This window comes from Drosophila hydei, unplaced genomic scaffold, assembly GCF_003285905.1.
Source record: "Drosophila hydei strain 15085-1641.00,03,60 unplaced genomic scaffold, DhydRS2 tig00008119-arrow-pilon, whole genome shotgun sequence".
Classification (NCBI taxonomy): Eukaryota; Metazoa; Arthropoda; class Insecta; order Diptera; family Drosophilidae; genus Drosophila; species Drosophila hydei.
Genome location: NW_022045830.1, coordinates 8,506,609 through 8,522,205, shown reverse-complemented (window position 1 = coordinate 8,522,205; position 15,597 = coordinate 8,506,609). Strand labels below are relative to the sequence as shown.

At 43.0% G+C, this 15,597-nt stretch overlaps 2 protein-coding genes across 2 annotated transcripts; one reads left to right on the top strand and one right to left on the bottom strand.

Annotated features, from left to right (window-relative positions):
* The first annotated feature begins 1,784 nt into the window (after positions 1-1,784).
* LOC111598838 (scavenger receptor class B member 1) lies at positions 1,785-9,662 on the top strand. Its single transcript, XM_023314277.2, has 7 exons — positions 1,785-2,114; positions 7,487-7,578; positions 7,641-8,153; positions 8,214-8,374; positions 8,436-8,716; positions 8,778-8,896; positions 8,960-9,662. The coding sequence occupies exons 1-7, from the start codon at positions 2,078-2,080 to the stop codon at positions 9,395-9,397; spliced, it is 1,641 nt and encodes a 546-aa protein (XP_023170045.1). The 5' UTR covers positions 1,785-2,077; the 3' UTR covers positions 9,398-9,662.
* A 72-nt stretch (positions 9,663-9,734) lies between these two features.
* On the bottom strand, positions 9,735-11,351 carry LOC111598848 (putative serine protease 29). The gene is made up of 4 exons (XM_023314286.2): positions 11,064-11,351; positions 10,822-11,008; positions 10,074-10,757; positions 9,735-10,010 (listed from the first exon to the last, which is right to left on the bottom strand). The coding sequence occupies exons 1-4, from the start codon at positions 11,188-11,190 to the stop codon at positions 9,755-9,757; spliced, it is 1,254 nt and encodes a 417-aa protein (XP_023170054.1). The 5' UTR covers positions 11,191-11,351; the 3' UTR covers positions 9,735-9,754.
* Between the last annotated feature and the right edge of the window lie 4,246 nt (positions 11,352-15,597).

Genomic DNA, 15,597 nt, shown 5'->3' with positions numbered 1-15,597 from the left:
TTTAGTTTTTAACTCAGCAATTAGCTTCTCAGAAGCTTATAATACTGTGAATATTATTATATTATTCGTAGCTAAACAAAAAATGTTCAAAAAGCCTTAATAAATTCTTCTTATTTTGTTTGATTTCATTTCAATCTTTTCGTGTCAGGAAAGAAAGGGATTCCACATAGTTTATGCATATTTGCGTAAAAGCTTTGCGGATGTAAAAGCTTTAATTGTGCTGTGCTTAGTCTGGAAAATTTCTGGTGCAAAATTATGGAGCCCAAACACATATCCTGGGCCAAAAGCTCAAAGCCCAAAGCGTACTATGGAAATTTTTCTGGCTGGGCTGAGCTTTTCGAAGCATTTGCGCACTTTATGGCGTTGTTAACATGCCATAATTATGGGCTGGTACTCGCTATAAATTATAATAAACAGTTTGATGCATGACAACTGCTAGTTAGTAGAACCCATTGACTGTACATTTAAGCCTGAGCTAAATTTCGCGTGTGCTGGAGCACCAAAAAGTTCTAGACGACATTTAACGCCAGAACGTAAGACAATGGCAATAAAAAGTCAGACAAAAAAATAATACCAAGCAAAACAAAATAAAGTTACGCGCTAATGTACGCAATAATAATTAAGTACATCATTTGAAGTTAGAAACATGCGATCTTTACGTGCAGCAACAGTTGAGCTAGAGTTCAGTTGAAGCTTAGGTCGCTTAGGAGGTAATGGACCGCCCTCTCCTACCATAATCTAATGGACAGATGCTTTCAAAGCCGTCCACTATGCAGGGGGCTGCTGGGCTGCTGAGAAAACGTGACCGGGCCCATTGGACACGATCTAAATCGATCAGATCGAGTGATCATTATCCGCATTGCTACTTAATAGTTATTGACTATTAACTAGCTGATCGACAGGCTCTTTGCTGTCAGAAAATAGCTCTAAATGCGAGGGCCTCATGAATAAACATGTTCTATGGCGACGAGGCACGTGTGCGTGCTTATTAGGGATTAAATAGAGTCATTTGTGTTATTAAATGTAAAACAACGTTAAGTGATCTTTAAAATGGCGCACTACAAGCACAACTACAGCAGCAACAACAGCTACAATAATTAAAAGTATTGGCGAACTTTAGTAACCCCCGACGAGCCATATAGTCGTCTCCAGTGCCGATTAACTCATCGTTCTGGAAACTTTGGAGCAAATAGCGCTCGGGGATTATTTGAAACAAACTACTTAGTTGCAAGTACTTGGCGTATTTTAAACGTTGCCAGTTATGCTTGTGTTGTTGTTGACACCCAGGGATCGCAAGCGTCGGCTTCAGCTGCGACGTCGACGACAGCGTCGTCGCTGTCGTCGTTGTCGTCGTCAGCGTCAACAGAGGCTTGAAAGTGGACCGGTTCATGAAAAGATTTTCGCGCTTTGACGCTAGATGCTTGATCGCAGCTCGGTCTACGTTTCGATCTGAGCTGGGTCGCTGTTAACGTCTCAGTCGGAGCTCAGCTGCCCGGCCCAAGAGTCCATATAAAGGTACTCACTGCCGTTCAGCTCAGCGCATTAAGTTGTCAAATATCGTGAGAATAGGAAGTGCGTGTCAGTCGATTCGAATATACTAACAACAATATCAGCAACAACAGAAAAATTAAATTAAATAAAAAACAAACTAAATCGATCAACAAGTGCAACAAGTTAAAAACAATTTAAAAATAGTTAGCAAAATTGTCGGAAAGTTCTGTGCATGAAATGGAAAATTGAAAAAAAATAAATAAATAAAATACAATTATTAACAATAAAAAGTTATTTATGAATTATTAATTCAAATCACCCGCCAAACGATCTATGCAAATTAATTAGAGCTCACAATCTTTGGACTTGTTATTGTAAATCGTTTTGTTTGCCTGCAATAACGTCGATATATAAATATTCCTTTTCTATATACCTATAAATATATATGAACTGCTGCAGTAATTGATTTGCATCATAAAGCAGGCAAATATAAAGATCTGTTAATTGATTGCCACACACACAGCTTTCAATAGTTAAAATCGTTGCGAAAAGTGCGCTAAGACCATAAAAGCCGCTCTCAACAAAAATGAAACTGTTCACGAACAAAACCCAGCGCAATGCAAGTGAGTAATTTAAAGTGCGGCCCGATCTTAATTAAGCCATAGACCATACCGTTTATATGCCACCTTCATCCAAGTCAAAGACACCCATAAAAGAGATCAAGTAAAGGGTACCTCCCGATCCGTTCGCCGAGTAACACGAAAAATCTCCGACACTCGCAAAACTGGTTGCCAAATACGTTTTGCAACGTATCTCTCTGTGAACGTAATTAAGCAGGATTTGGGAGTGTGTCGAAAGCTCGGCGGGAACCTGCATGCAAATCACGTCAAAAGTATGCAAGACTTACAGACCGACAGCACGTTTAATGCACACTCACAGCTTAGAAGTTGTCAGTCCCAAGCCATTTCGATTTCTCAACCAAAATTGATATTAATTGAATTCTCACATTTTTGTGTTACTAGCTTTTATAGCCTTCTCTTCTAATCGAGAGATCATTTAGTAAGACTTAACAGCAATATCTTATCTAAACATTTGTTTGTTGAAACTTGGATTTTTTTTTTAAAATTGGTTTTAAATAATTCCGAATATTTTGACATATTTAATTTTATTTGCCGGATGACTTTTATGACTTAAAATCTCATCGAAGAGTAAATGAAAATATTTCCTTATATCTTTTGATTTAAAATTTGATTCTTAGAATATAAATAGAGCGAATTTTAATTTAAATGTTATTGAAAAATGGGAACAATAACTTGAATACAGTCAGTCAATATGAGTCAGATTTGTGGAATTGTTTATAGCTGGGCTAGAAGGTCGGCTGTAAAACTCGAAATAAATACCATGTGAGCTGAGTTGGGTGCAAAGACAGCTTCAGCTTCAGTTATAATAGTTGTGATAGATTGCTCTTGGCTCTCTTCGCCTTTTATTGAAGCAATGTTTCGATATTTGTGTCTCTGTTAACGGTTCTTTGTCAACAGTTCTCTGGGTGTCCAGATTAGCTACGCAACATAACTGCAGAGAATGATCTTGTAGACCAAACTGTGGCAACTGGGTCAAGGGCAGCTTTTTCTTGCATAAAGTTGAGCTGGAGACAATATTTCATGATCTTGTTAAAACTACATCTCTTTCTTGATATTTCATCAGAAACTGAATCAATTCACTCAGAAATTGATACTTTTCTCAGTTTGCTCTTCCTCCATACTTCTACAAAGTTGCAAAATTCTGAATTCAGTTTAGAACCGGATATTTAGTTATTTAGTTTCACTCCACAATTCACGAGTACTCTATAAAAAACACATATTAAAATATTGATATTTGAGATAAATACTTCCTTTTATTTATTTTGCATGATAAATAAGTATTTTAAGCTTGCAAGCCACAAATTAGTAATAAAGAGACGGATCTTCTGAAAAATTCTCACACTATTAATATATAAACAAAGCGCTAAATTTTTCTCTGATCTGGTATCAGTGATGCAAGTAAAAAATTTAAGTTCATCAAATTGTGTGCAGTGTTTGCTTATAGAATAAATTATTCAAATTATTAAATAATATATATATATATTATATATTTATATATTTATATATATATTTATATATATATATATATCAAAAAGGAAAAGGATATATTCAATATTAAAGGCTGTCTTCTTAAGGATATTCAGTTTTAGTATCGCAATTGCGTAGCTTGATGTAGTCTCTTCCGAGTAACTCAGAGAAGCATAAATAATGGCATTAAATGAATTTGTATATTTTTTGTATTAAATAAAATTCCAAAAAACAAAAGATTTTAACTTGGAAAATATACGATTTTTTTTTAGGAATTTACTTAAAGTAAAACTAAAAATCTAAGATGATTATACACATTTCAATTATATTTTTTTAATACTTTATTCAAGTTATTTTTATTTTTGATAAAATGTTTTTATTATATAAATCTAAATGTTTTAGTTTCATTTCTCATTTATTTCTAATATGTGTTTCTCAAATGTTGTTGCTCATTTAGAACAAATTATAATTTGTTCTTGCTAATAAGGAGTTTAACTTGGATTTATTGTCACATAAAAAAGCATTGAAATAGTTTTGAATGTCGTAAAATGTGTATGAATTAAACAAAAATACAAATGCCAAGCATTTAATTTACATAAATTGTTATTGAGAAAAACTAAGCAATGCCCAGGCCCAATTGATCTGTGAGTGCGCCTGCCTTAATTTGTTAGTAATTGCTGTCGTAGTTATCGTAGGATCGTTTTGACAAAGTCATTGAAAATAAACTAATTCCAAAGTTTAGTCGCACTAACACAGACGGACGCCGGACGGCGGGACAGAGGTACGTGTATTAACGGAACTCAATTGTAATTAAGCTTGCATAAATTAAGATCTGAAGTTGACGCGATTGTGACTGTAACGTCACGTACTACCTTACCATGAAGTCCGGATTTGATGACGATTTGAACAAACGAAACTAAACGAGACGAAAACGCTTTGAAATTGAAGGCGAACCTTAGGCAACGTCCAGCATTGGCCTCAAAGATGAATTGGGTGTGATTGGGCCATAGATACGGAGATAAAAGAAACAATGCTAGAAGCGACCTCTTTGCCAACTCTGACTCACACCTGCTGACGGAGCCTAGAGATGTGTGAAAACCATTTTCCTGAGTGAATAACTTTTGCTTTCCTCAGAAGTGCCAATGGATGTCAGCCAGTCATTATCATAATGTTCCCAGACAGAATATTTGGCAAAGTATAATATTTGCTGAATTCCTTAGCGATTTTTAGAATCGTCACTCTTACAAAATAGATATAATGCACAACTTAACGTGTGCTAAACAATGTAAATAACAACAAATTTGTAAAGGCAAGATCAACAATAGAAAGAAAATAAAAAATATACAATATACAAAAGCTATCCATTTCAAAGCCAACTGCCGATCGGAACTGAGCTGCAAGTTTCGCGTTGCGGGTTGCGAGTTGCTAGCTGCGAGCTGCGGCCTGATTCTGACTTCTGGGAGAGAGCCTGTTTGTTTGCATTTCCTTATTGTCAGCCTGTCTAATTATCTAATTGCTGACGTGGCGTGACTATTTAAGGGTTTGTTCCCCCATTTACTGTTCGTTATCTGTTTTTGGGCGATGATTAACAGCAACAGGCAACGGAAAACTATGTACTATGATTATTCATTAGTTAAACAGCAATCAACAAACCGGCAAACAAGCGACGACCAAACAACTTCAAATGCTGTGCGAGCGTATCTTGTAGTTACATACGTAAGCACGAGCGCGAATCTTGTAGCTGTTGGATGCCGACGACTTAGCTTGGCTAATACACATATCTAATTTATTGTCATTTGACGGAAGTCACACATACTCACACACACACGCACACGCACGCACAAAGTCATTTTTGAAGGTGCTTGGAATTATACACGTATAGATTGTTGCTTAGATACAAAAACAATTCATTCTTGACTTTTAGTGGGTCAGCAGCGACGCGTCATTGTTCGAAGCAGAGAGTTCAAAGCATTGTAGACATTGTGCATTGTGAGCACCTGTTTTATGTTGCTGTTGCTGTTGCTGTTTGATTTTTAATGCTATGCCAAATTGCAGCGAACTTGAACTTCAAACTGCTGCAGAGAGCCGTCAACCGAACAACCTTATAACTGTGAGATACAAATGTATCTGTAGGTTGCATATCGCCGAGTCGCTGCTGATGCTGTGCTGCCGTTGCTAACGCTATACTCCCCAACACATAGAAACGGGTTCAGAGCTCCACTCGAATCAGCTGTCGTCGTAGACAAACGCCGCTCACTCACTCACGCTCATTTGGTCGGCGTCTTTTCGACTTTTTGGCTTTTTGGCTTCAGTCGCGTTCGCAACTTTGGCAATGCAATTGCATAATTTACCACAGCGTCCGCTGTCGAATGCCGATCGAAGTGTGTTTTTTTCGTATTCGATTTTCTTGTTGTCTTTCCCATGAGAGATTTGTTGCAGCAGAATAATTTGAACGCTTTGTTTGGCGCCTAATTTATGGTATGTCTTCTATCGGTGTCTATGACTGGCCAACACTTTTGGCCAAGTGTGTGTTAATGCAGCTATGCGATTCAAGGCAAGGATACACACTCAGGCATACCTACAGACACACAGACATACAGACACACAGACACACAGACATACAGACATACTTATATAGGCTGGTATTTGTTATCATGGATGGCCGTTTGCGTTTTTGTTTTGATTTTGAAATCTTGAACTTATTTGCGCTAATGGCGTGACAGAGCTGGCTTTAAAAAGAAGCAGACAGCAGAAAGAGAAGAAACCGACACAACTATTAATGAATTTATGGTGTTTTGTCAAAGCTGAGCTTAGCTTATAGCTGGGGGGCTTGGTGAGCTCAGTGAGCTTGGTTCATTGATCTGAGCGGGTTCTGCTGTGATATATTTTAATGTTCGTTTCATATCTAATTGTGAAGTACTTGCGGCTTTTGTCATTTACTGTCTGTCTTCATTACTTGCGGGGGATTTTGCTAAACGATTTCTCTGATAAATCGACTTAAGCGCGGCGCTTGATTTATGACTACCGTCGCAGGTGGGGCTTGCACGGCCATGATCTTCAAAATCGGTCAGGTCTGTAATCAGTTTAAGATCGCGGCACATCCGCTATTAAACAGACACAACCTCAATGATAACAGTCACGGCGGAAGGTGAGCATCTTGTATGTGTATTTCCAAACAGAGACAAAAACAAGTTTTCAATATAATTAAGCCTTAAGAATGTTGGCATATTGTGAGTGTTTATTATTTTTTACTCTTAACTAATTTAAGTGGCTTTAGTTCAATACATTTCAATATGCACATACAGCTCTTATCAAGTGCCTTGTTGCAACGGCGCGGCGAGGTCGTCGCTCAATACGTCGAACCTGCACGTAATTCCCCCAAATCAATCGGAAAGCATAGCAAAAGAACATAAACCGGCCTCGATAATGAGACGCGCTGCGGGCAAGGGCAGTGACGTAACATATTTATGATTTCGCCGAGCTCATAAAATGTTGCCCCAGTCTCAGGCGCTCGATGATCGTTTATTGAACTCCATTGGGCCTCTTTGTAGACAGCGTTTTGTTTTCAGTTTTATTTATTCATTTATGCTGTTTTGTTTTATTTTTTTTTTTGTGGTCCAGTGGCTGTTCCTGGTCCTGCCATTGAGGTAGGTCGCAGATCTTTGCACCGCAGTGCGGTCGACAGCAATAAAGAATCGCGAAGGTCATTAACATGGCTGGCAGCCACACGCGATCCACAAGCTGTCAGCGATTTAGCAAACTTGTTGAACTTCGACTGCTTGCAACACGCGCAATGCGACACAGACAGCAACTGCGACTGCGATTGCGACTGCTACTGAAATTGAGCTAATTGCATAACTCACCTCGTACTCTAATTTATTTCGCAGAGCTATTGCGATGTGCTGCACTTGGCATGACGCTCATTTTCTTTGGAGCCGCCATCCTTATGACAAATCCAGTGAAACTATTCGAGGATTGGGTAAGCAATGCAGCAACAACTCCCTATGGCTCCAGCATTCTAACTGATCTCCGTTGATTCAGCAAATCAGCTTGAGCCCTAATACGCTGCTGTACAAGCTTTGGCTCCATCCGCCCTTGGAAGTCTACATCACGGTCTACATGTTCAACTATACAAATGTGGATGCGTTTATAGAGGGCACAGATGCCAAGATGAAAGTCGAGGAGGTTGGGCCTTATGTCTACCAGGAGGTGCTCACCAATCACAACATAACCTTGAACGAGGCCAATAACACGATCACCTATACGCCGCGACGCGAATATATTTTCGTGCCGGAGCGTTCGGTGGGTGACCCAAAAGTCGATCGCATCCGGGCGCCTAATATACCCTACATGGGCGTCAGCACACAGGCGGCCAGCCTCTCCATGTTCGCGGCATTGGGCCTAAGTGCTCTGGCCAAACGGCTCAATGCCCAGCCCATGCTGGAGGTCACCGTGCACGACTACATGTGGGGCTACGAGGATCACTTGGTGCACTTGGCCTCCAAGTTTGTGCCCAGCCTAATCGATTTCTCCAGCTTCGGCATTATGGAGAAGGTAAGCTATTAGTTAGTCTCTGATATGTTCAGCTAAGCATTTGCTTCATCCAATGCTTAGCTGTTTCGAGAGGGCAACGAGAGCAACGTGGTTAATATGCATTTGCTGGAGCCCAAGGATGCGCATGGCGTTAACCTGCCTGGCTCGCCACGCGCCTATTCCCTCAATAGCATCAACTATGAGCGCGGCTTCAAGCGCTGGGAGTACGATGAGGCCACCAAGTAAGTTCCAACTGTCCATTGACCGTAGTTTGTGGAGCTAATCGCTTTGCTCTCCTTGCAGCGGCACTCAGTGCAATCGCATTTGGGGTAGTCATGATGCGACACTTTTTCCACGCGACATGAACGAGCACGATACCTTCTATATGTATCGGCGTACCTTCTGTCGGCTACTGCCCATGAGATTCAATCGCACGCTGGACTTTAGGGGCCTCGATGCCTACGAGTACATTATGGACCCCAAAGTCTTTGACAGCGAACTCCACAGCGCCAACTCCTCGTGCTTCTGCAAGAACAATCAATGCCTGAAGCGGGGCGTGGGCAATGTCTCGCCTTGTTATTACAGTAAGCGAACCGGAAGCTTTCCGTTTATATATACTTAATCCTCTCTCCTCCTCCTGCCCAGACATGCCGCTGGCTATAACATATCCGCACTTCATGCACGCTGATCCCAGCTTGCTGAGAGCTTTCGATGGACTTAGCCCCAATGAGTCCCGCTTTACAACTACTGTCATGCTGCAGCCGGTAAGTACAAGGGAATTCACTTCGTTTCTGGTTCCTCAAAGCTCACTTGGCTCATCTCTACAGCAACTGGGCGTACCCTTGCATGTTCATGTGCGTCTGCAGGCCAACCAAGTGGTGGGAAATATCAAATTTAACCGTTTGATGGAACCCTTCGAGAACCTAGTGCTGCCCCTGCTCTGGGTGGATCTCACCATTGACAATCTGCCCCCGAGCCTGCAGGTGCTGGCTTATGCGCTGAAGTCCGTATTCCCGAAGCTGCAGTTCGCCATCGCGCTGGGCCTCTTGCTGGGCGGGCTCTATCAGTTGATTGCAGCGCTACTACTCTGCTTCTGGTCGCCATCAGCTGGTCTGCACAAGACGGAGCATGGCGAGAAGACGACCAACGTTTTGGGCAACCTAAATTTGGCCCAGTCCCTGCACATGCCTTCGTCGGCGGAGTGCGCCCAGCCGGAGGCACAGAAGCTTCTATACCATGGCGATGCGTACAAGCTTGAGGTGTGAAAAGGTTCAGCAATTGTAACAATTGGCAAATTACCTCAATCCGCAATGGACAGTGGCCAGACTCTGTCCAAACTCTGTGATATTAAGAGCTAAGCTAATAAGGAGATTTGGTGTAGATTATATTCTGCTCAACGGAAACAACTTAGGGAACATTCTATGCTTATATAAAAATTAAGGTTAATGGTAATTCTGATTCGTAGTCGCATGCAATGTACAGCTGAGTTTGCACTCGATAAATATACGCAGCATGATAACTGTAAACAAGTATCGATAAGCGATTAACAATTAACAGGCATCGGCTATCGTGTATATCGATTCACATTTCATTTGAGAATAGCGCTGGCACTGGCTTTGGCCTTAATGTGAGGCAATTGTGTCCTCAATCCAGTTCAAGTAATACGAGATGCGCAGGTAAACATCTGGGAAATTCTCAAGTGCACAGCCCGAACCGAATGAGGTGACGCCGGCCAATATCCAGGGACCGTCGCGCGACAGTCGACACTGCAGCGGCCCGCCGGAGTCGCCCACACAGGTGCCGCCCTCGCCATTCAGCTGCCCGGCACACAAATGTCCGCCATGAATATTCACAAAGCTGCCGTAGGCATCCTTGCATCTGAAAGGGATTTGGAGGCTATAGTGGGTAGTTCGATAAGCCAGCCAGGGCTGTGCTGCTCACCTGCGATTCTGATGCAGTGGCACCTGTGTTTTGAGCAGTTGACTGGACAAGTCGCCGCTGATGTTCGCTTTGCCCCAGCCGGTGGCCACGCAGTCCATGAAGGGCATCTCGTGCGAGTCCTGGCCCCTGGCAAACTGTGTTTCCGGCTCCGATTCTAGCTGTAGTTTCATTAGCTTATCGTTGCGCCGACGCGTGCGTTTTAGGGAGCGCGGCGAGCGCTGGGATTGCTTCAGCGACTGGCGTAAGCGATTGAGAATCTTCATGTTCATCAGCTCTCGCATGGACATGTTGATGGAGGTGGGCGCAGTCACATTGCGGTACCGCCTTCGACTCTGCGCGCTGCGCAGAAAATTATCAATCTTCTCGGGCACATCGTCCAGCTCGAGCTGCTGGCTAAGCATATCATCATCGGAAGCTGGCGCCGGCGGTGGCGCTGGCGCCTCCTGTACTGGTGTCTCGCGCAGCATGAAGGGCAGACAAATGCGCCGTATGTGAGAGGAGCGGGAGAGATCCGCTGGCTTGGACAGCTTCATTAGCACCACATCGTGCCGGAAATTGTGGTAATGATGATGCAGCACAATTTTCTCAACGGGAATGCGCTGCTCGTTGCCCGATTCCACGTTGCGATCGTGCTCGCCCAGCACCACAGTCCACAGAGGTGGAATGGGCAGATTAAAGAGATCGCTGCGTGAAGAGGAGGAAACTATTGAGCTGCATCAGCAATCCGGCTCGTGCAGTTCTCACTTACTTGTGCACACAGTGGGCGGCAGAGAGTATCCAATACTGATGGATCAGCACAGCACCACACCAATGGCCCAGAAAGCCCAGCGAAGGATGCAGCAGCTCCAGCGATGCCTGCCACGGAAATTGGCCCTCCTGCGTGGTGGCGCCAGCAATAATGCGTGCCTCGCGACCTCTCGGCTGGCAGCCGCAGTCTGTTGGGCATTCAAGATGCTGATCGATTCTCGATGAATATTGAGGCACACTCACCTGTCTCAAACTGTGCGGCGTTGTGCACCAGCAGCAGCAGGCAGAGCCAGCGCAAGGCCAGAGCCAGCTGTTGCTGTTGTTGCCGTTGTCGCTGTCGCTGTTGATGGGGTGACAATAGCTTCATCATGTTGTCGCTGCTCGCCAGCGGCTGATCGCGCGCATGACTGACCCAGACCCAGACCCAGACCCACAGTTAGAGTTGGAGCCAGAGCCAGAGTCAGACCCAGCTGTAGCAGATGCCAGATGACAGATGCCAGTAGCGGTATCCTGATGCTGCTGCTGCTGCTGCTGCTGTCGACTATTGTTACGGTTACGGTTACTTTTCACTTTCACGCTTGCAGTCAAATGAGCTGGCAAGCTAAACTCTGGTTACTTTGGATTATTTTTTGTTTTAATAACACGCATTCGCGTCTCAAAGGCCTTTTTGTGCCATAAATATTATAATTTACGAGATCTTTCCCAGCCTTACTTTACTTTTCTTTTCACGCGCTGCGCATTAATTAGCCAGCGGTGGGCGTTGCCGGCGATGTCCAAGCCGCGAAATGTGCGCAGCACCAGAATCAACCCAAGTCCGACTTCAACTCAAAGCCGAAAACTGAAAACTGGGGGCCCGTGCCCACGGTTATATAATGTCGATGCTGCTGTGTGTGGCCTGGGGCGGGCAGTATTAATGGCGTTTTGCTTTCGACAGCGGCGCATGCGTCGCGTTGCTCTGTTTGGGAGCTGTGATGATAGTTTCTACTTTGTAGCTGGGCTAATGCGGCTCATGCGAATCGTTTGCGACGAGCGCCAAAATGCAACTGTGCGCTGTTGTGGTTTGCCAACAAACATTTACCGTTTCGGTTACAGCGATGCTGCGCAGTTGGCGTCGACATTTGGCTGTGGATAGTGTTGCATGCCTCGCAAGCAGCAACAGCAACAACAGCAGCAGCAGCAGCAGCAGCAATAATAATAATAACAAAGCGATGCCAACGAAAGTGAAAAGACAGCGCGAGAGGCGGGCAAAAGAGCAGCTAACGGACAACAACAACAACAGCAGCAGCAGCAGCAGCAGCAACAATAATAAACAACAACAACAACATCCACATTGATGACGCTTGCTTGGCTTTGAAGAAAAGGGTAAGTTCGGCCAACTTGAACATATCGAATCATTCACCAGCTAAATCGAGCTCAATGAAAACAATTAACAGATTTGAGCATTTCCGTTCGATACAGCAGCTGACAGCAAATATATATCATCTGATATATTACTATAATTACATGGAATGCCGTGAAAAACGTTTAATGTCAGCTTTAGTTAATAATATGCAAATCTATTTATCTAAAGCAACGACAGCAACGAATAGCCTTAGCCCGGGCAGATGTCAAAACTCATGAAATACAGACAGAGTTAGCATGTGTTTAAGCTGGATTATCGATCGTGTTGAATAGTTATCTAACTGTAAACAAATCAGATAATCAAGCTCATGTAAGAAGCTCAAGAATTTCTTATTTAATATTAATAAAAGTAAGCACACAATTATACAATTCCTTCCTCGTCTGCAATTCAAATAGCTTGATTACTGCGAAGGCGAATCACCTGATTAACTAATGCAGCTTATTCATTAAGGTTCCTGTTAAAGTGCCCGATTCAGAGTAACTTATTACAAATAATTGATTCTCTGGGTCAATGCGCCTAGTTAAGCTGAACTATTGCATATGGAACATGCCAGCGTTACGTATACGTCTGGTATAACAGAGACATTCTTGGCAGATCATTTAACAAACACGGCTCGAACAAGTTAGATGCTGGCATTTAAGTAAGTCATTCGCTAGATCTTGCTTTAGATATCTACGAGAATGAAGCATTAGCCAGCTGCTTGCGATTACGTGATGGATAAGCGGGAATGGAGCCCGTCCAACAACTCAGCCAAGTGAATGCGACTCGCTGAGCGAGTGACTGAGTATATGTAAGTGCAGCTGAGTGTTGGTGCGGGTTACTTTCGTTTTCATTACATCCACAGCAACAGCAGCAGCAGCAGCAGCAGCAGCTGACTCTGCAGGCTGTGTACGTCCGGCCGGACTGCAACCCGGAGCCGCGCACCTTTCATGAATTCCGCGTTGATGCACAAACTCATAAGTCATGTTGCTGCTGCCACAGCAGTCACAACAGACACAGCCATTGGGCACTGTGCAATGGGGAAGTTGTTAAGGCAGCAGCAACAACAATAACATCGGTCTGTTTACGCAGCCAATTGATCATTTAAGCCAAGTTAAGTCGCTGCTGAGCTGCCGGCTTGTCAATTTGTTATTGTGGGCGTTGTCATTGCTGTTGCCTGTGGCTCTTGCAGTTGCTGCTGCTGCTGCTGCTCTGTACAATTAAGAGGCGCCTTGAGGTCCAGCAATTTGTTGATGTTTGCTTGTTTGTTTGACGTTTGTTAATCAAAAACTCTAAAATAGCTTGCACAATCGGCGCAGATTTTGAACGGCTTAGGGTTCAAGTCTCGGCTAAGTCAAGTGAACTTTCCCAACAAAAATGAACAAAAATATTTGATAAATTTAATGCAAGAAAAAAACAACAAAAATCAAATGAAATTTTACGCAAACAGCGTGCGACGACAATCAGCGGAAGCGTTGCGGGTCACATGGACTCGACAGCAGCAGCAACAGCAGCAGCAGCATCAGCCAAATTAGTCAAGCTAAACCAAATGAGCACGTAAATCTTTGCGTTGGCGTTAGGAGAAATCGTGGTTCGAGACCTTGAATGCAGCGCAGTCCACAACTGCTAAACACTGGTGCATTGGGCTGCAATTTCACTTTGCTGTTATTCAATTGCAGTTGCATCATAGTGGCAACATGTGGCCAGCTGATCGGCAGCGGATGCTGCGAGAGAGTTTCTTAAACCCGACAAAATCGGACAAAAATAGCGAAACGGGCGTCGACAGCAGCTGCCACACAGCTGATCGACATTAGGCAGCGGCGTCGTTTCGCATTTGCATGCCACGCACCAGCCAACACCAGCAGCAGCAACAGCAGCAACAGCAACGTCAGTTAATATTGAAGCGTATCTTTAAGATGCGCGCATTACATTACCAAATGGCAGTGGCAGCGGCGCTTTCCATGCGCTGTCTTTGCCGACGTTGCCTCACATGAAAACGAAAGTGCTTCAAGTGGTTAGCCAGATGTTGTTGTTGTTGTTGCTGTTGTTGTTTAGGTTACACTGTTTGCTGGCGCTCACGAATAAAAGTTGCTATCTCTGTCTTTTTGCTGCTGTTGCCGTGTTTCCTGTATCTCCAAGTTGCCGCTGACTGTGGCCATGGCAATGGGGGGATTGCCAGCGCCGAAACGTTGCATGCCACATGCGCCGCGTGCAGACCGGCGCGAAATATTTTGTTTAGCTTACAAAAATGTTTGTGCACAATTTGCAAGCAAAAAATAAAATAAAAAAACATTTTACAGTTTGCTGCAGCTGCGCTCAAAATACTGAACAAAAAAAGGGAAGTTTATTTGACTGCGAGCTAAATGCAGAAATTGATAAAAGTAAATAAAAACAAAAAAAAACAAACACAGCATTTACATAAATTCAAATAAAATTATTCTAACAAAAATTCATATTGGCCACAATTTTAATTACAATTTGCATAAGCCAAAAAGTCTCACTTAAAATGTTATTTAAAGGTCTGAATCTCGTTGCAAGAGTATTTAAGCTTCGTTGCATGCCACGCATATCTAGCCGCAATCAAATTTGTATATAATTTATATTATTTATTTAACATATACCTGTTTAGAGTCGTATTTGTTTAGGCCAGGTAGGCGCGTGTTTAGTTACAACTAGCCGCAAACATCAGTTAAACGAAATGCGATGAATTTGACTCTAACTTTTGGTATTTCAAGGCTTGCTTTTTGCATTTTCGGCTAATTTTAGCGAATTTATTTTGCAGTTTGGTGAAACTGTTCGCTTGGCAAGACGGCAAACGATACTTGAAGTGTCAGGATTTGTTTAGCAATCGGCCAGAGTTGCTCGAAATCGCGTGTCCATAGCTCCACAGCTGGGCTCAGGTGGTGCAGCCCACCCAAGTCAATTTACATCATAGTAGCAGCAGCAGCAGCAGCAGCAGCAGTTCCGATATTCATATCGACAACGTGAACATTTTTTATTAACAGCAATTAGCTTTAACCAAATTGCCTGGAAATTGTAGTGCATGTTGTTTATTTTTATATGTTGCTTCAACTCTTAAACTCGAATCGATTGAAAGTCGATGCAATGGGGCATATTAGCTTGCGGCTACACTACACTATCAAGAGCGTTCATAGAGTTGGCCCATTGAGCTTCGTCTCTTTCTTTTAGCTCATACTAAACATGAATAATTCCGTCTCTATGCTTTACGCCTTTCATATCGAGCCTTATACCAGAAGAAGTTAGTAAAGAATTGTAGTTTTTTTCTATAGAAATCTCGTTGACAGCTGTTTGCAGTTCGGCTGCAAGTCGGGTAGACTCGATTCGAGCACTTTTATTTGCTTTTGTTTTGTAGTTTCTTGCTTGTTTTATGTGGCG